The 22,194-nt window shown below is 38.8% G+C and overlaps 1 protein-coding gene across 3 annotated transcripts in view; it reads right to left on the bottom strand.

The window, feature by feature from the left end:
* Positions 1-29: 29 nt before the first annotated feature.
* The window catches only part of LOC115442987 (guanine nucleotide-binding protein G(s) subunit alpha), a 43,051-nt gene continuing 20,886 nt past the window's right edge, over positions 30-22,194 (bottom strand). For all 3 annotated transcript variants that reach the window (XM_030168246.2, XM_030168244.2, XM_030168243.2), the window contains 9 exons: positions 11,754-11,880; positions 10,572-10,733; positions 9,259-9,342; positions 7,830-7,963; positions 6,934-7,062; positions 6,370-6,549; positions 5,318-5,516; positions 4,588-4,779; positions 30-4,250 (listed from right to left, as the gene is read on the bottom strand). In XM_030168246.2, the coding sequence (XP_030024106.1) occupies positions 4,633-4,779; positions 5,318-5,516; positions 6,370-6,549; positions 6,934-7,062; positions 7,830-7,963; positions 9,259-9,342; positions 10,572-10,733; positions 11,754-11,861 (1,143 nt within the window). In that variant the 5' untranslated portion in view covers positions 11,862-11,880 and the 3' untranslated portion in view covers positions 30-4,250; positions 4,588-4,632. The remainder of the gene's footprint in view (positions 4,251-4,587; positions 4,780-5,317; positions 5,517-6,369; positions 6,550-6,933; positions 7,063-7,829; positions 7,964-9,258; positions 9,343-10,571; positions 10,734-11,753; positions 11,881-22,194) is intronic.

Consider the following 22,194-nt stretch of genomic DNA (forward strand, 5'->3'; position numbering starts at 1 on the left):
GATAAGGTGAGTGAAATAAAAGTGCACAATTTAAAACAACATTTATTTTTACATACATTAAGTCGGATTCAAAATGCCTGAAACATACTGATTTTTGTACACATCAGTTATAGATTAATTATTCATGGACAGTAAATTATACATACTCTGCACGAATCTGTGGAGACTATGAAAATTATAAGCGTTTGTTATTTTATAATCACTTCGCAGTACACACTACTTATACACATAAATATTAAAAATTTCTTTTTTATCTTTAGGAATTTCATTAATTAGGTATATTATTTAAAATTAAATTTGTTAAAAATATAGATTTTTAATATATATTTAAACGTAGGTATTAAGAGTAAATACACCGCAATCCGCAGTCCGTCGGCAATGAATTCAGTGTCTAACGTGCGACCTGGAATAGGTTCTAAACAAAGTGTCATCAGCTAGGCTACAAAACATACGCCACTATAGATTACAAAAACAAACGGCCTACGGAACGATACGAGTCGAGAGAACGATACAGGCCGTGCTACAACGGAGAGTACACTATGAGCACTAATTAAATGCCACCGACGTACCTCTACTGAGACCGGGCCGAGAGACGAGACAGGTAAAACATTACCAAAAATATTTGCAGCACGCGCTGCGCTTTGTGTGAACAAAACTGTACTCGACACCACTCTCACATATTGTGCGCACGTACATACACTTATCTGCTATGAAGATATATTTAAAAAAGGAGGAATCGTTCAATACTATTTGGTTATTGGCAACGGACGTTACATATCTACTAGTCAATGATCCGATCGCGCGAAACAAAGTACCGTAAACACTACGCTAGAGATGTACTGCGCGGGCGTACCGGCCACCTCCCAATACATCACGACACAGGCATTATTTTGTCTAAATATCGAAAAACATAGAAAATTATTTTCTAAGCTACCTTTATACATATTACATGACTCACTTGTTATTGCGTTCACTTAAATCGTAGAGGGGTGGATAGTGGGGGGCGCGGGCCGGGGTCGGGGTCTGTACCAGCCGATCGATTATCGAATTCGACAGACATGACAAAATCGAATCGATATTCACTAAACATTATTTAACCAAAATCCGTTAAATATTGAGCCTTATTTCGTTAATCGCAAAAAAATCACGGATAGTTATCGATATCAACAACTAAAAATATGTTCACCAATATTGCGTAGAACGGAAATATGCAATATCTATCGAATTCGGCAATGGGAACATGTTAAAACCAAGCCCTTAGAGACCCGGAATAACGTCATCGATATGAACAGAGGGAGGGATTTCACAACGTCAGCAGTCTACTTATTATTATAAACGACTTTCTGTATTGTTCCGCTACGCCCGAATAGGCGGGGGCTTTTTGGTAACCGACTTTATTGATAGCGAACAGTTGGACAATTTTATCGATATTATTTAATATCGATAAAGGACTGGGAATGACTGTTGACTGCTGAATGACCGTTTGACTTTAGTCATAGCTGTTTTTATTTTCGATATTTTTACACTGTTCGCTAAACTCTGCCGTTTCCTCGCCCGCCTGAAGTCCAGACACTGAAACTTACTTATATAGCTACCGAATAGTTTTACTTTTTAAGTTACATATACAATAAGTATTAAAGATGCCATGTTAATTTTAATTACACAATGTATGCCTATAATGAATTTTGTGACTGGAGGTCGTCTGAAAAAACAGTCAAAAAGTAGAATTTCTAAAATTCCTAAAAAATACATGATTTCCGTAAATTATTAGTTTTTGTAAGTACTTTAAAGTGAAGTGGCTGGAAATCGTATTCCATATTTGAGCAGTGCAGTTATCGAATCGATAATGCGAGTATCGATATTCACAACTATTGTAACCTAAATTGATAGTGATGCGTTTGCGCAGGAGTTTGTGCTATCGAGAGGATATTACCCCAATAGTGTTCACTATTTATCGACGTGTAATACTTAAGTGATATGATAGATTTACGAAACCATTGTTTACATCTTGTATAAACTGTTTGAGGATATATAAAAGTGAAATGTGTAAATTCGATATAAAATAACATGTGCAGGACGACCTCCGGACGCAACTGAGCGAATGATTTTAACATATATTCATATTATGTATTAAAATGTACGTTATATTCTTCCCTACTTACATTCAAAGTGTAACTTAACCTTACACAAAAAAAAAAGAAAAATACAATTTCAATATAGTTATATTTAAAGAAAAATAACGAGAAGTGTTACTATTAGAAAGCAAAATATAGCGATTTGTTACTTTACACATTATAGGAAGGAATCGCAATTCAGAATCGAGATAATTATGGTAACATGGTGTTTCCGCCAACTTATACATATGGCACATGAAAAATCCATCATTCTTATATTAAGGACCATATACGGATAACATAAACAAAATATTATAACAATAATTTATTAGTTGTTCAATTCAAGCGTCAGTGATGCGATTATAAACCAACAGCTTCGTCGACATCACGAACGCCTCTAAATATATTAAAACAAGAAAATAAAACACATATCCACTATGCAATAACTAAAAACCAAAATAATCATAAGATTCATCATAATAACGATAGATATAGATCAAATTCACTTAAAATAGCGTATTGTAAGTACATAAACCAATTTTATAAATATCCACTAAGTTAATAATGCGAATATGTTAGTAACAGTTTGTACTTAAGGCTAAAAACACGTGTCCTCGAAAAAAATATTATAGAATCTTTGAAAATAAAAAATGTGAAATACTGCTAAACATATATATTCGCTTAATCGCATCAAATACGACATTTTAACTCTCATCTTTGGGCCTTACAATAAAACTAGAAGCTCATATGTATAACCTAAGTTACCTACAGCAAAACACTCCATTTTTGTTAACATTTTTTCAATATTTTTTTCACTTTAGTCAAATAAATTGTGCTAAATATAAACGTAGCTGTTACATCGACCAGTAAAACAATTAACAACTAAACATAATTATGGAAGACAGTTCGTAAAAACAAAAATAAAATATAACCTATTAAAAAAGAAATAAAATTATAATTAGTAAAGAACGATCTTAAAGAAAATCTGTACTCAAAAATATACAGAAACAATGTTACGAGAAACAGCTATACAAAACAATGTATAATTCACTAATTTGTGTGCGGCTTATTTGGACGTTATTTAAATAAATAGAACGGGGGAAATTGCCTAATTTGAGCGTAAACATGCTTGCAATCGATTATTTGATATGCATTGTTAATAACAAAAAATATAGCTTAACGCGTATTGTTAAAAGCCTGCTTCTTCTACGGAGATACAGAAAGGAATACTATGAACTAGCCTCGATAAACCGATGAACATCGATGATCCTTAATATAAAAGTGTATCGACTATCGACACCGCTCGTCGGCGCGCCGTGCGACGCCCTAACCACGACACATTCCTTTTAATTGTCGAACACTCATTCACTAAATGTCGAATATCTGGAACACCCCTAGCATGATAATTTTGTCACACACTTATTCAATTCGTCGATTGTATTGCTGGAACATCCGTTCATTTTATTACCAGACCGATGTGGCCATTTATGACCAGTATTAATGAAATTTCGATATCTCAATATCGATAATTTAAATGATGTGACATCACTATTCAGTGTCGACAACATAGCTTTAGGTGCTGCATTTTAACAAAAGTACCGTTTTATTATCATAATATTGCGCTCAAAATCATATTGCACGTAAAATATATAATCCTCTAAGTCACGAATACTCCCAATTTCAAAATCGGGAAGTCGATATCACTATAAAAATTCATAGTCATTGCTGACGAAAATAAAAATAAATTAAAAAAGCAGCGATGTTTTCGCGTTAAGTTGCCAGCATCGCGATAACCCGGACGTTCGGAAACACCATTGGGAGTGCATTGAGCGCTTATCGATGTTTGATTCGTTTCCGATTATTACTTCACAAGTAGAATTAAAAAGCACGTAATAATCATCTAAATAATATAACAAAATAGTTGCAATACGTGTAAGGACGCGACATACTATTGGCAACTTATATAAGACATTAGATATCTTACCAGGTGATATAAGTATGATATATAAACGGATCGCAAACGAATCAAACGTGGTGTTTGCGTGAGAGATCACAGTGGGCGACGCTGGACGAGCGCGGGCGCAGCGACGCGACCGCACGCCGCGTCCGCCACTACGCGCCCGCGCCTCGCTTCATCTGGAAAAGGTACGAATGTAATCAATTTTTTTGTTAGCGTATGTAAACTATCGACGACAAAGCCTACAGACACCTAATTAACATCAAAAATTATTCAGTCGTAAATTGGAGTCGGAAATTAATGTGATACTCCCGTGCCCCGGAAAGCACGTAAAGCCGTTAGTCCTGCGCCTTATCTTTCTCTGAACATGTCGGATCGCCGTCTCACTGGACTATGAAAGTCAAGTAACAGAGACTGCCCTGTGTATTTCGCACACATTTGTGCACTATAATATCTTCTGCGTACTAGGCCGCCGTGGCCAGTTTTCTATAAAGGAATTAACATTAGTAGTTGTACCGGTGTATGTGTGCGGCGGTGTTTCGGGCCAGGGCGTGTCGGCGGTTAGAGCAGCTCGTACTGGCGCAGGTGCATGCGCTGGATGATGTCGCGGCAGTCGTTGAACACGCGCTTGATGTTCTCGGTGTCGACGGCGCAGGTGAAGTGCGGGTAGCAGTAGTGCTTGCCGTCGCCGCTCGCCGTGCTGATGCGCTGCACGCAAACATACACCTTAGTACATTGGTATAAGAGGGGTTATTGATCAGCGCACTTGATGTTTGTTCTATAGTTTGGTGTCGATAAAATATGTTGTTAAATACGGGCTGTTTTATCAAATTTGTAGGGCGTAATCGTGAACATCTTTAAATTACTTTTTATTGTGTATTTTCTTTATGTATGTATCTCTATTATATTAAAGTCTACTTTAAATGTAAAAAGGAATGAAGCTGATCTTGCTGATTGAAGGGGTCGTTCCAAATTACGTTCTTTTTGCAAATTATGCGGTAAGTTAAAATATTGTAGACCCAAAAAGTTGTCCGTTAACCTTCCACATAATGTCAGCATCGCAACCATAGTTTTTTGACGCAATATTTGGGTATGTAGTGATGCGTTGGTGTGTTGGTGTGGTGATGTGTTGGTGTGTTGTGGTGGTGTGTTGGTGTAGTGGTGTGTTGGTGTAGTGGTGTGTTGGTGTAGTGGTGTGTTGGTGCGTTGGTGTGTTGGTGCGGTGGTGCGGTGGTGTGGTACTCACGAGGAACTCGTCGCGTATGAAGTACTTGGCGCGCGCGACGTCGGGCGGGTCGCGCGCGTCGGGCGCGGCGTCGGGCGGCGTCTGGTAGCGCGCGAACTCGCTGAAGTACTCCTCCAGCCGCGACTTGCCCGCCAGCACCTTCTCCGCCAGCAGGTCCTGCTTGTTCAGGAACAGGATCACGGATATCGTGCGCAGCCATCTGGGAAAACAATAAACCACATCAATTACAGAGACTATATCACTCTTGCACTACAAACGTTGCCAAATTTTATACATCAGTCAGTCGGTTATAGTAAGTGGCGATTGGCTAGTTGGTTGTGGAATGGACTGCCGAGACGAATGTCCAAAGGTTCAAAACACAAGTGCACACACCTCTGACTTTTTTTAAAAAGATTATGTGTGTATTCTTTGTGAATTATCGCTTGCTTTAACGGTGAAGGAAAACATCGTGAGGAAACTTGCATACCTGAGAAGTTCTCTATAGGAATTTCAAAGGTGTGTGAAGTCTACCAATCCGCACTAGGCCAGCGTGGTGGACTAAGGCCTAATCCCTCTCAGTAGTAAAGGAAGCCCGTGCCCAACAGTGGGACAGTATATAATACAGGGCTAATATTATTATATTATTATACACCAGTTAAGATACCATCTCGCCCTTCATCTCGTCACTGCGTACTGCTGTAAAGCCGAAGTTGCCGCTTTGAGCGACACTGCAAGCGGTTCTGTGTCGAACTGCGAGTGACAGTAACGAGTGAGCGAGACAGATATACGGGGGAATAGGAAGGATGCACGACACAGCAGTGCAGCTCGCCGCTAAGCCCATCATAACCAGTAGACGACAATGGCAAACATTTTAGGACAAAACAGAGTGTAACACTATAAATCTTTGATTGCCCAAATCAGTCTTCTATCAAAAAAATTAATAAAACAGTCATGTCAGTTGGAAATATACGTTTTTACGTCCGTCTAAGCGTCGGAAGGAAACAAAACTAGTTGCGGTATTTAAGAATCCCACAAAACAATTAAGATAATTAATATCACACAAATGAGCATACCTATTATTCCATATGCTTTTGAAGAGGTCGAGCGACTCCCGCAGGCGGTTCTGCGTGGGATCCTCGCGCAGCACCATGTTGTAGGAGGAGCAGGCCGTGACGAAGATGATGGCGGTGACGTCGTTGAAGCACTGGATCCACTTGCGCCGCTCGTCGCGCTGCCCGCCCACGTCGAACATGCTGCAACGTCACACCAAGGGTTTATCGCGGTTTTTAACCGACTTAAAAAAAAGGAGGAGGTTATCAATTCGAAGTGATTTTTTTTTTATATAATTTACTCCTGACGTTTCGAAGACTGCAACCTTCATGGTCACGGAGCGGACTGAGTTGTTGCTCGTCCGAAAAGTCACTACAATATTTACTTATATTTGAGATACAATGTAATTATTCTATTTAAGTATATTTAATTTTCTCCCGACGTTGCGAAAACTGCAACCTTCATGGTCACGGGGTGGACTGAGTTGTTGCTCGTCCGAAATGTCATTTACAATATCTACCTCCATTTGGAATACATTGTAATAGTATTCATTCGATGGTCCGTTCATAAATAAACAGTATACTCACTGGAAATTGACTTTGTCGACAACGAACTGAGTCTCGAATATGCCCGAGGTGAGCACGCGACAACGCAGGATGTCCTGCTCGGTGGGCGTGTAGTCCGGTTGCTTTATTATATGCACCTGGTCCAGGAAACTGAAACCGAATATTTTCACATTTAGACATCGATTCGAATAGTACTTATTATCGATACTACGATAGGCCTTTTTATACTAACGCTAGCATTTGCTTTGATTTAGTTCGCGTGATGAAATTTTTCGTGATAAAAAATAGCCTATGCCTTTCCCAAGATTTCAAACTGTCACTATACCATATATCATCAATATCGGTTTAGTAGTTCCAGAGATTTACTTCTACAAACCAACAAGCTCACAAATGTTTCCTCTCTATAATATTGGCATAGACATCAATGTAACTTTGATAGAATGTATAACGTAAGTCATCTAAATGTAATATGTGCTGACAGGTTCTCGACGATTGCCAGAATTGCCTGGCAACTATGTTTATTGAACCTGATGGTAAGTGGGGTAGCAACCAGATGTACAGTCACTGACGAAAGATTACCCCTGAACCAGTATACACAATGATGCTCGAGCAGACTATACAGGCTGATTGTAAAGCGGCACACTTGGCAACTATGGAGTTGTTTACACGTTGAGAGACCAGATAGAGCCTTACTGACTAGAGATTTCCCCTCATCAGTCGACCTGTTCGAGCTAAATATACAGGGTGATCGTAGCAAAGCAAATTTAGGTTACTACGGAGGATTTTTAAGAAGCCAAGTAGAGACATTGCCCTCCCCAGTTGATACAATGATGCCTGATCGATCTGAATATACAGGATGATGTCAAAATGCAACAGACTGAAGTCACAATGGAAGTGTCGGCGCGAGGAGTACGTACTACTTGGCGCAGTCGATGAGCTGGTACTCGTTGCTGCGCTCGTAGGTGCGCTGCACGCCGAGGTCCTTCCACAGCGCCTCGGTGTGTTCGTAGAACTCCGCCGGGTAGTCGAAGTCCGGTTGGGACGCCACGTCCTGCAACCAAGCAGATTACATATTATAACTCAAAAATACACCTTAGTTTTTACATATAAGATTTTTTTTTTTAATTCCGGTAAATACACATTTCCGCCTTTCATCCCCGAACGGGTAGGCAGGTGCACCCACTTTCCGCTGTGTGTGTAATTCCTTTCAAACATTTCACAGAAGAGGCCTTGTTCTCTATGAGAATGTATCTGTCATGTTCGTGAAATTCACGTAGAATTTTATTCTGATACCCATTTATATTGTCTTTAACGTGACGTGATGAGTTACTTCCTTGTTACGCACTGTTAAAATAACTTGTAACACAGAGAATAAAGCCCCAGAGCTACGTTAAATTACAGCGAAAATAATGTGATACTATTAGTGGATTCTTAGCACCCTCGCACATTTCTGATAAATACCCACCATAAAAACAACGCTAATGGTAAAAAAACTAAATGAAAACTTTCAAATTTATTTACATTAAAAGTTTTTTTTACTCATAAATTATTATTAAGTCGCCACTGTAGAATAGTTGCGTTCCTCTATGGAAGGGCTGATTTCCAGTCAGGCAGATATTGCGTTTGTCCGGCCGCGGCCCCTCTGACGGTTCCTATTAGGAGGTGATATACATACTGCGCGGCGCGCATATTCTGCTACCGCAACTCAGAATCGCCTATCCCCATCTAGCGTGATTGTTGTTTGTTATCACTACAATTATGTCAATACCACATCGATTATCTCGCAGTTCCAATAATATTGACTAGATGGCGTTGTATATAAATTGTACCGCCACAACTATAAATTAACTAAAGCGCGTAACATCATACTATATTTCATAGAATAATAACTGTGTCAATATTTCATCTAGATTAAGTTGGAGTATTGCAAAACATCTGACTAATGACCTAACGACAATTCCAAGATTTACGACGCTTGTTTACTTCTCATCTAATCTATGAATAGTCATCAGATTAGTTGCAAGACATATGACTGTTCTGAGCCGAGGTTCGTAACCCGTTAGTGGGTTGCCTTCAGTATTGTCACTTATTTTCGGTTGCGAAAGCCTAAATTGCTCACCCAAAAGGCTGATGTGTTTGTATAGCCCTTTGCAGTTGACTACTGGACATAGGCCTTCCCTAAGGATCGCCACAGAGTCCCGTCTGTTGCTTTATGCATTCAGCAAGTCGTGCCGCCATCTGACCAGAAGGCGTCCCACGCCACGTTTGTCAAGACGCGGTCTCCTCACCACACACTACAAACGTATGTCAAAAAAAGCATTTTATTTGAACAGCCAGTATACGTACTTGTATATAGTCGACGCGCGCCTTGTTCTCTGGCTTCTCCAGCGGTATGGGCGGTGTCAGGGTGCTCATTGCACCGGTGATCGTCTGGAACATATCGCATCATATACAAACACAGCTCTTTTCGTGCAGTCGGATATACCTCCAGATATAACGCACTCCTAGATCAAAAGAGAGCCAATAGGGGACCGGACTCATTTTTGTTCTTTATTATTATCAAATATTTACGTTATATAAATTATAACACAGAAAGAATTATTTAAATCCGGTAAAAAATCAACAAGTTACAAGTCTTTCAATTTCGGTAGAAGGGGTAAGTAACAAGAAACAGAAAAGAGGCGCAATACCCACGTGTGACGTCATCGGGTATTACGACGCGTGCGAAAGAAAGAGATGAAGCGATATTCCCACTTCGGCACATAGTAATATTTGAAATATGAATTACTGGCTCATTTTTTAACCAATTTTAATGCAGTTTTCTCAGTAGGGTTTCTTTTTCGTATTATTAACCATTACATATAGAATAATGTACAAAATCAAACACAAGACGGTGCCCTATTCAAAAATCTCCATTTTGGACTTATGCATACCGTCGAATTCCATAACTCACTACCTAACGACAAATAAAACAAACTCAAAAATAGCTCTAATATACATCGATAGACGGTTCTGGAAGTCTCTTTTGTTAATCGAGCGAGGCCGCTCCTACCTTACCAAAAACCAGAATATTGCTATTTACAGTCAATATTATACGGGGAGTGCACAATTATATGATTTCAGCTCAACTGTACAATTAAAACACGAGATTCCTAAAGCATATTTCTTCAGTAATTATCATATTATCCTGTTGATCGTGAATTTGCTAATTCAGAAACTGGCCCTTATGATGACTTGTCACGTTTAAGTTAGGCTTTCTTTCCTCTAATGCCTGATTTCAACGAACCATCCCAATCAGAATTTCATTTGATATGCTTATTATAGATGACTTATTTATAGATTTTGTTTTCGAGATCGATCCGAAGATAGGGATTGAGTTGGTTTATTGTAGATGTCTAGTGCTGCATTGGACATCTACCTCCAAGGTGTTATATCAACTTGATCACAAGAACGAGCTGATTACAGACAGCTTTCAAAAGGTCCGATTGAAAATCTTTAAGGGAGGTCGTGCATTAGACACTTTGTGGCTGATAATGATGATGTTAATGACCATGATGATAGTGATCACTATGATAATAGTCATGATCATAATGATCAAACTGATGGCCATCATGGTGAAAGTGATCGAGATGATAATAGTCATGATGATAGTGACTCACAAGTATCGCATCGCGTATGTTCTTCTTGATGTCCTCTATCTTCTCGCGGCGCTCCTTGTCCGAGAAGCCGTTCACGTGCAAAATGCGCATCTGCTTCACGATGGTCGACTTGCCGGACTCGCCGGCGCCGAGCAGCAGCAGCCGGTGAGTCGCGCGATATAGCTGTAAACATATACAAGTGGATATTGAGTAAAAAGTAAAAGCTATAGTCTATCTTCATAGACGCTGGTAGAAATGTATATGACATATCCAATAGGGGACCGGCCTTTGCTTGATTTTGTACATTATTCTATATGTTATGGTTAATAATACGAAAAAGAAGCACTACTGCGAAAACTGCATAAATATTGGTTAAAAAATGAGCGAGTGATTCATATTTAAAATATTGTAATGTGCAGAAGTGGGCGCGATGTGGGGATATCGCTTCATCTCTTTCTTTTGCACGCATCGTAATTCCCGATGACGTCACATGTAGGTATTTCGTCTCTTTTATGTTTCTTGTTAATTATCCCTTCCACCGAAATTCAAAGACTTATAACTTGATGATTTTTTATCGGATTTCAATAATTCCTTCTGTATTATAATTTATATTATGTAAATATTTATTAATAGTAAAGAACAAAAATGAGTCCGGTACCCTATTGTGTTGAATATGAATGAAGAAACGTAGTTGTTACGGTTGAAAGGCTAAGGGGCCGTTTAAGTATTACGTAACACAATTTGGAGGGGTGGTCCTGTAAAACGTTACTATGCGTTACAGGGGCGGGAGGGAGGTTTCGTACAAAGCCGTCTGTAACATTTTTATTTTAAAATAAATAAATAACAAACGTATTTTAGCGACTTTCCGGCTTTTGCGTAAAGTATGTAATTGTGAATATTACACAAGAAAATATCACTTTAGAGTTACGTAACTTTTAGAGGGGGGCGGGGGTGTATAGGAAAACGTTAGGGCGCGTAACACGGGGGTGGGTGGGGTCTCAAAAATTTTCAAGTATTGCCTTACGTAATACTTGAACGGCTCCTAATTGAATTAAGCGACATTTATTTTCGAAAAAAATTAACTAGGTTAAAAAAAAACATAGAAAAAAAGTGCTGATTTTAAATATGTATGAAACTAAATGTCCCAAAAAAAAGTCGCTTAAGTCAATAAGCCTTTAACCGTCGATATGTATAATGTGTCACCTGCTTATCCTTCTGCAGCTGCCTGGTGATGGCGTCGCTGCGCCGTTTCTGCTTCTTGATGTCGTCCCCATCGCTGCTCTTGCCGCCCGGCGAGCCGAAGCAACCCATCGCGGACCACGCCGCCCACCTGCCGATGACGAACATAGATCACTTCAAACACTGTATTAAAATAATAGTTTCTATAAATATTTGTTACTTGAATCTGTTGGTAAGATATATTTTATATCCAAATAGCGACCAGATATTTATTAAGCAACGAAAGATGACACACAAGATGTATTCCCAACTTGTTTGTAACTGATGTAATTCTGGTGACAATTGACCACCTCAATATCCTTTGACGAGTATAACCCCTGAGTAAAACAAGGCACGTCCAACGGAATATGATTTTCTTGTGTAAACATTTTGCTGGTGGTAGGATATATTTTATATCCGCCCGGATAGCGAAGACCTTACACAAGGTGTTAAAATCCGCTATATTGGTCCACGTAAGTGTGTCGCGTTCCGGGATCTGTTTATATCCGGTTCCATCAGGCCGGCATAATTGTGTCAACTGCTGAGGGATAATCATCTATCGTCAGTCGACATTCTATTGGACCCCCCACCACTTACCATCAGGTGCAGTGGGGTCACTTTGTTGAGCCCGTTTAAAAAAGAACTGAGTTTATTGAGTGAGGACACAGTTTGATATTGATTTGCTGAAGTTGTTATTGATTTAAAATAATTATTATTAGTCAGACCACAAATACTTCCAGGAGTGACTTGATGTATTCTGTTAATCCATGACATAGATGCCAAATCTATCCGGGCAATAAATGCATCCAGCAGTGTGTTATAAACTTTCGCATTAATAATTTTGAAAGGTTTCCGTATTACAACGGTATAAGGGTTAATTCATTGTAAAATAATCAAATAAAAATACCACGATATCAATCTTAATATTATATACTTTCCCAACTCCCAAGTGCCATTAATTAGTAATAATTAAGACCATATTTTAAAAAAGAACAACGAAAATTCCAGTAAATTTTCTAGCCCTGTGTAATTAGGCATTAATTTGAGTATTTCTAATTCTAAATATAGAGGCATTGTGCGTGTTAAGTCAAGGCAAGAGGAAAAACTATTTATGTCCCATTATACTGAATGTATTGAACGTGTATTTTAAAACGATAATCTTATTCAGGGTTGTCACATAATGTTTTTTTTTTCAATTTGATAGTTATCATGCTAACATAATGAACTTGAATTAAAAAAATGTATCGTAATACGAGTCGATAAGGAAGGAAATTTATTTTGATTTTCCTATACACACATAGCATCCCAATGGTGGTGTACGTAAAATAATTACACTATAATTTATTTTTAAGGAAAATTATCACATAATATTGCGATTACAATTAAGTTGCTTTATCTTTTATTAATTTCAATCTATAAACAAAAAAAGTTTAGTTGAAAGTATTGAACTAATTATAGTATATATCTTATGCCTTCTCTTTCTAAAAAACAAAACCAAGAATCAACTATAAAGCCTCTCAAAAATCCACGCCATGTTTTAAAAAGCTTATCACAATAAACATTCAAGTGCCAACCCTACGTCACGGTAAAGTTTCATATTAATCAAATGATTGTACAGCGTGTTGGGTGACGAGTTGTCACTCGTAAGTGCGCGTGTTGCGTGACACCACATTGGCAAGGAACCCGCCAGATGTCCGCACAATCAAATCATTTTCATCGGGCATCCGGAATTTTGAATCATATTCTATATTTAGTAGAGTTGTGGATGCTATGTGAATTAGTAAGGTCGTAACTTGCAACCCCCATGCCAAGCAAAGGCCGTATGAGACAAAAAGGGGAGGGGAGGGAGATCAGAGAGTCTACTTCGAAAAACGAACGTCGAAACGTCGGTCCGAAACGAAGAAACGACGAACTTCGGATTTAACTTTACTACCAAATTACTAATTAAGATTTTTTTGGAGAGAGACAGTGGAACTTTATCCTCGCAGATGGTTTTAAAAAGGGGTGGCGCAACCGCATAAGTTCTTACAAATTTCATATGTGAAATATTGCGATGAACGGATCGGATCCATCGTCGAATCTATTATTATTCGAAGTACACCCCCAGATTATGATAGCGAGAATTTTACGTATACTGCAGAAACGTTTTTTTGCTTGGTTTTGGCGCAAAAATATTTGCTCTTTGCATGTGCTGCAACGAAATCCGATTCAATCTCTACGTTTACTATCACAAACCTCGAGTTCAGTATAGTCAGATACTCATTCAACATTTGTTAGGCCACGCGACCGCCAGTACCGTCGCACAATACGTACACTAACACAGTATGACGGAGCTCATTATGCGATGCCTTTTGTCTTCGCCAGTATGCAAAGCGTTTTCGGTAACCGATTACGTTTGGAGGGACCGAATTATCGCACAGTATAGAGATGTCATTTTGATGGTCGTCGCTTTATGTAATTTTCATCGTTAATTTAGTGTGGTTAAGGTTCTATTTCAATTAATAATTAAGTTTCATTGTGGAAAGTTCGCGAAACCAACTATTAGAGGCTTGTGACACCGATGAAGCGTCTGGAACTATGGACTTATTAATAATCTGACAATTCTTATCATGCTACAACACTCTAAGAGTATACGAATAAAGAAATATGTACTTGCACGGGTCATGCAGACATTTGCTTTTAAGTCTCATAGCACCCAGCAACTATTCTAAGGCTAACTATAATATTCAATATCCTACTAATATTATAAATGCGAAAGTTTGTGAGGATGGATGTATGTTTGTACCTCTTTCAGGAAAAAACTACTGATCGGATTATATATACAGTAATATAGGTTATTATACATCAGAATAACACATAGGCTAAATTTTTTTAATGATTTTGTATAGTTCGGTCATAATATAACGATACATATCAAGTAAGTCGGAAAAAAATGTATCTCGGAAAACGCCTTCACGCGGGCGAAGCTGCGAGCAAAAGCTAGTACATAAATAAATGTGTATATATGTTCTCTATGAACTCCAAAAGGGATGAAACGATTTTAAAAGATATGTAAGTTCGATAAGTCTGAGTATGTGCCTTTGGTTTTGAACCTACTAACCTTCGTCTCGTCGGTTTCATTCCCAACTAGACTATAATACACCACTATTATGTCCTTCAAACTGAAACACAACTTGTACGATGCTTTTATTGCATCCACCCATGGACTTCGCACTCGAAAGACCATCGTTATATGACTCAAACACCTATACTTATATGTATTTAAGAGATAAATTCCTTTAGTATAATAACACCAAACATAGTGATTGAATCAGAAGGTCGACCACCCAACGTAAACATGCATAATGTTCAAGTCATTATGATAGGTCAGTTTCGAATTTAGCACATTCATTCCAAACAATTAACTTTGTAGTACAGAGCCTTGCGTGTTTCATCTATAGATCAGATATTATAGTGTTTTGTCTTGCTTCCTCTCATGAGAGCGGGGTTCAAAAATGTTACTTAGCTAAGTACGGACTATGAAGCTATACTGTAATAATAACGCACAGTACGCCCAAACGCATAGAGTTGACATTTCATAGTTTTCTTTTGCTTTATTTATCTGACAGCCAATTGAAGCAAACTTCATCTCAATATTAGCCAATCACAGCACCACGTTCCAATGTTTACGCACTACGAGGTCTGTCATGCTGAAAGCATTAAGAAACAAACTTATAGCAATGTTTGTCCGTACGTAAGTAACGTTTGTGAATTCGAGCGTATGTCTGTTTCTCAGTGCTTGGAGCATGACAGCCTTCGCAGTACGTAGGCATAAAAGCGCTATAGCTGGCTAACATGGGCGCCGCCAAATTTACATCTAGGGAGGTGCATCTGTAATAAAATTCACGAGGGTATTTGCATATTACACTAAACCATAATAAAACCTCTCAGATCGTTAGTTGAGAGAGATCGGGGGCGAAATCCGATGCGCTGGTCGGACCAAATCCACTCCGCTCTTGACAGCAACATGTATGAAGCAATCCACGTTGCAGAGAACCGGCATTGGCCACCAGTATAGTCCTCAGCATTGAGGACATCGACGCAAGAAGAAGAAGATCGTTAGTTACCAATGTCATGCATTTATTTTTATTGTGATTTGTTCCGCATAGGGGGTGCATGTGAACCTCTTTGCACCCCCTCCCGGCGGCCATGTTGGCTAATACTAAGAAGCAACTTTACTTCAGTCAGCTGTTACATAAACAAAGCTGAACACAGCCAATGAAAACTATGAAATTGTCACTATTATACACACATGCTGGCACACTGTGGACCCTCATAATATTGTTTCTGAGTACAAGTTAACGCCTTAAGTTTTATAACAAATTAAAATGGTATTCTGTAAAACTATAATATACTATAATATACTACCGTATTTTTCAATAAACCCTGCTAATAGTTTTCGATCCATCGCGAAAATTTACCAATCAGCCCCCTTAGAATGTTCCAAAAAACACGACTCGTTAATCGATGTCGTTTAATTCCGATGTTTGTGATTGGTCGAGAGCCCAAGCGTCAGTCACGTGTTAGTCTATCAACCAATTACGATAAACCGATACGAAATCTTTCTTTCTTTTCCACATTAGCACATAATTTTTTTTTCTACGCTTACAAATAAATTATTATTATTAATCTCGGGATCGTATAGAAGATTGACTGAGATCGTTTCTTATAAACTACCTAATATCTTAACGGTTTTAATATAAATATTATTTTTATCGGTCAATATTATGAGATGTTATATATTATTAAAATATACATAAACCTTAATTATTACTTAGCTCTGATTCTTATAATGAAACAAACTCATTTATATTAATCACATATCGTCATTGCAAACATTGTCACAAGTGAAACGTGCGTGTTTTGTTACCATACCAACCACTTGTACCACTCGGCGATTCTGATTCCATATTGTATATGCTTTTATATAGGGTTATTCATTATAGAATTAGATTTTCAGATACCCAACCCAACCAATGCATTCGTTAGCTAGAGATATTAGATGAAGTCGTTCATACATAGTATCACGCCTCTGTCACATAGGGGTAGGCAGCAGTGGCGAACGATGAAATTTTCCGAAAAGGAACCCGTCACAACATATAGGTACTAATGTACATAAATGCGGGCTGCAAATCGTTCTAATCATAATTGTCTTTTACTTAAATTCTACATAAAAGGAAGCCGACAGGAATCTAGTTATATGGACCATTCGCCACTGGTAGGCAGAGACAATGGATTGCCACTTTGCACGATTCTTGCATACTTCTCTCGCTTCCTCCACCTTCATCAATCTTTTCATGCATTCCCGCCAGCTCAGGGTACTTTGAACCTGGCCTTTACTAAGAATGTCAGATATCTGACACTAATAATTACAGCACACGTTGCAACATCGCGCCATATAAACATCGAGCGATATTAGGCATATGTGTCAAATGTCGCTTCAAACTTCACCACAACCAACCTCAAAACAATAACAAGCATAGGAGTCTAAATTATCCGCATATACTTATCCTATTTCTTCAAATAGGTCAAAACCGTTGAAAAGAACGAGACAAATATTATGTTACTGAGATCGACTTGTCGGCCACCGCGGTCAGATCTATGACGCCGGATTAAAAAGCAAATTAATGTCAAATGTTGCAACTTGTCAACGCGCAAACACAATTTAGTTACGTTATACTTGTGTCAGAAGGAATCGCAACACAATTGAATTTCTTTCCGTCAAAGACGGTTTATACTCAAATGTAATAGTATTACTTCTATGCTTATTGTTCTGAGCTACCACCAGATAAATTTCAAATTTAGAATCACATAACATTGTTCTATGACATTAATATAAGCATCATTAGTTTTAAGTTTCGAATCTTAATTGTCAAGAGTTGCCATAAAAATCGTTGGTCAGATACAGTGACGTCACTCGGCAGTTGATGAATTTCGATGGTCTTCCGTATATGGCGCGCCGCACTGTCCCATTGATCAGTATCAAGGCATACTAAGTGATGGCCGTGGGTGGCACTCGTCGGCACGTATGCTTCGACGAGACTTCATTCAGCATTGTTTATCAGTCTTTTTTAAATTATTATACAACTTACGAAGTATAATAACAAATATGTATACCGTCATTAGTATTACGATTCTGTTAATTAATTAAAAAAAAATGAGTTTATAATATTGGAGCAATAATAAAAAAGATAGGAAAGGGTTATTCTTGTCAATGTTTTTACTGGGAGATATGAGAATTAACGCTTGACGTCTCAGGATAACAGAGCTCATTGTCATGCAGCTTATAACCCATCGATCTCGGTGATGCTATAATTTAAGAGAAATTCTATTAATCAACAAGCAAGCAACTTGCACGTGTCTATTTGTAGAGAAAAGTATGCCAGTGCCATCTAATAGAATTATTTCATTATCATCGGCCATCGGATGTTCACTGCTGAACATGATCCCAGAGATTCCCAGACTGACCTTATGAAAGCAGCCTGTAGCGTCATGCTTCCTTTATCAGGCTACAATTAAAAAACGATATTTCACATAGCCTTCATCGTACAAAATATATATGGCAAAGACTGCAGATTGTTATGCGTCTGCCACCATTTATTTTTCTTTATTGCTGTTGAAGACAGACGAGCTAACAGCCTACCTGACAGTAATTGGTTACTGTTGCCCATGGACGTCAGCAGTGCCATGGGCAAAGCCAAGCCGCTGCCTACTTTTTAAACCTCGTTTGAAGGAGAAGTCATAACGCCGAGGAAACACCGTGAGAGTTTAATTCCAGAGCGCACATGTTCGTGGAATATCGTTTCATCTCCCTGGAACAAAGGCGTAAGTGCGCGAACCCTTTACAATCGGACGAACTGCAGATGTGACAGTTTACGCCACTTTCCCATGCACAACGCATGCGTGTATCACTTTCGCGCGACATGTACCATTGTGTCGCTCGTAAGTGCGTTGAATTGTAATAACTAACACCGTATGAGTATGCACTTTATTCGATGCACGCGTGTACAATACGTTCTACACGCTTGTATACCATGTGTCTTGATTATTTGGTTTCAAATTATATGGACTATGGGTGACAAACATGATTATAAGTTTATCTTTACAATAAATTGAAGATACCAGATATTATTTTGCAAGGGGCATTGAACATAGTAAAAAAATGACATTGTATAATTTCAGCTGGTATACATCCAATAATACGTGCCGGCATAAATCATGCGACCGTTGACAAACGCATAATATTTCCCACTACAACTTTCATACTCTCATGAAAGAGTAAATTACAAGTATTCCCATAACGCAAACTTTTTCAAAACATAACCCGCCCAACATGTCCGTTTTTACTTCGGAATGCACTTGCCTCGTTATCTCAAGATGTGTCCGGTGGAACTAACTACGTGTGTAACTACGCATCGTGTTCTCGGAATTAATTTCCTTCGTCTTTATCAAAAACATCTTCGATTACTGTAAGGTATGAACTTTATACTTGTCAATTTATTTACGTTGTAGGAGTTCCGGTAAAGCCGAAATAAACGATTATTAAATGATATCTGCCTATGATGACTGCCTCGGTGGCGTAGATGTACTGCATGCGCGGTACGGCAGCGCTCTTAGGTCCTGGGTTCGAATCCCGGGTCGGGCAAAGTGATATTTCGGTTTTTCTGCTCAGTAACAGCCTGGAGTCTGGAATTTGTGCCCGATATGGCGATAGGCTCGCCCTCTATCACATCATGGGACGGAACACATTTGGCGAAAAGTAGGTGTCCTGGTTGCGCCTCTGCAAGCCCCTTCGGGTATAAATGCATGATGTTGTGTGTAAATGATATCCTGTTTTTGCTCTTTTCCGATCGGAGTATATTGCCAAATAAAAAAGACCCATAAACGCAATGCAAACTTAATTAAAGCACATTAATTGCAATAAGAGTTAAAATCCCTTGCACATCTGCAAATGAAAATAGTCAAATTACAACCACAAACGATACTATTTTAAATCAATGCACCAAACAAACATCAACCTTGACTGGTTACCGTGAACCGTCCAATATAACCACACGCATTTCACAAAAACTCCACCAATTTCCGACAGGTCAGGCGGATGAAATAACCAGAAGCAACGGGCATGTCAAATTCTTCGCTGACAAATACAAAAAATGTGGAAACGTTCAGTAGCAAATTGACGAAGTCAGTGAACCGATGATGGAAACAACTATAGCTTTTTATTTACTTGAATGACGAGACGAGCAAGGTACTCGCTTTATAGTACTACTCAAAACCAGTAGCAACAAGGGCTTTAAATCACGAAGCCTGCATGACACTGAATACGCAGTCTTAAATATTAGACGTTAAGTTTCATAATGCCAAATATTTACACTGATCACAATTACCTTCAAACCGGAACATAATGGTCCTGATAATAATAATCCATTATTAGATTACTGCTTGGCACGGGCTACCTCTACTACTGAGAAGGATTAGGCCTTAGTCCACCACGCTGGCCTAGTGCGGACAGACTTCACATACCCTCTCAATTCTTATTGATAACTTCTCAGGTATGCAGGTTTCCTCACGATGTTTTCTTTCACCGCTAAAGTCATTAGCATGGAATTATTATGTAGTATATAGAAATATATTTTCTTCACATGCAAACTTTGGAATGAACTCCCTGCATCGGTGTCTCATGAACGCAATAAATTGTCCTTCTTGAAAAGAGATTTAAAAAGAGAGCTCATCTCAGCAGGTAACGGCTTGAATGTGCCTCAGGCATTGCAAAGTCTATGAGCGGCGGATGCGGCTTACCATCAAGCTGACCGCTTGCTTCTTACTTTGCCTACTAAGACAATAAATAAAAATAAGGATATATTTTCAAATTGCTGTGTGTGTGATTTCGTGTGCACAGCACGCGAAATCTCACAAAATCTACTTAAATATAGGACACGTAAACAATGCCATGATTGTTTGATTGTTTACTAGATGACCGTCTAGCTGTTTGATGCGGAATTTGGTGTCTGTTTCTATGCTATACATCCTAAATCTACGGGCTACGTCTGATATTGTCCCATGACCCATTAATATTGTCTTCTCTCCAGGTTGCTTCGAATATTTACAACGTCCGTGTCGCAGTGGAGCTGCGTTTTGAATGGGAGGGCGCAGGATCGATCGCCGGAAAGAGACATACACTTATGTGGTTTGAATGTGTTGGGCTCGGAGTGTTGTGGGACCGAAAAGTAACTTTATTTTATTACTTGCCATTCGCCTGATGGTAAGTGATACGACCGCCCATAAACAGTAGAAACACCATCCAACATCTCTAATTACAAAGTATTGTTTGGTATTCCACTGCGCTCATCATCCTGAGACACGAGATGTTAAGTCTTATTATGTCCAATAGTTACTCCAGTAGTTCACTTGATGTCAGTAGTGTTTAGTCAGGGATTAGTGTGTCGGGGTTTGGCAAAGTAGGTAACTATAATACATCTTAGGTCCAATAACATAATGTTAATGAGAATCAAGTTCAAAGAGCGCCAGAATCATGTCTTCCATAACGCGTTTGAGATTAGCTAAAGCAGACGTACTTGGATGATATACATTCGACGTGGCATATGATTGAGATATACCATACATCTACTCAATTATCAACCCAATTTACCCTAAACATACGACATAAAATCGTACACCATATCCTAAGATGACAATTACAATGACACATATTTTATTAGGAAAACCGTAGTATATTGTTCGCACGTAATCGTTGTCTATTTATATTTTGCACGGCGTAAACAAACACGAGCTATCTGTAATACAGTAAAAATTACAAACAAACGTACATTTACGGAAAACCCTGCATACTGAATGAGTGAAATAATGTGAAATGCGTGACGTGCAATACAAATATTTCGGGGAAAGCGCTACTTTTTGTTTAATGGGAAAGGTGAATGCTGAACAATCTCTCGCTATGGCGATATATGCTGGTGGTAGAATATATTTTATATCCGTGCGGCTAGCAACCACGCTACACAAGGTGTTAAAACCCGCCATAGTAGCCCACGAAAGTGTGTCGCGTTCCGGGATCAGCCTGTGCATTTTCATTATCAACAGGCCGCCATAATTGTAACGACTGCTGAGGGGTCAGTCGACATTCCATTGGACCCCACTCAACTTATCATCAGGTACAGTGGGGCACTTTGCCCGTATAAAAAAAAGAAAAGACGAATATCGATGAAATCCACGAAGAGTAACTGGAGATCCATTTCACTTATTTATTTGCTTTTTATACATACGTAATGGCAAATTGCGAGCTGTTGTCGACAAAAAGATACCCGTTTTATTGGCCAGCATAATTCTGACAATTCAGAAACACGAAGACTTCATACTATGAGTCCAGAGT

The sequence above is a fragment of the Manduca sexta genome, chromosome 4 (genome assembly GCF_014839805.1).
Source record: "Manduca sexta isolate Smith_Timp_Sample1 chromosome 4, JHU_Msex_v1.0, whole genome shotgun sequence".
NCBI lineage: Eukaryota > Metazoa > Arthropoda > Insecta > Lepidoptera > Sphingidae > Manduca > Manduca sexta.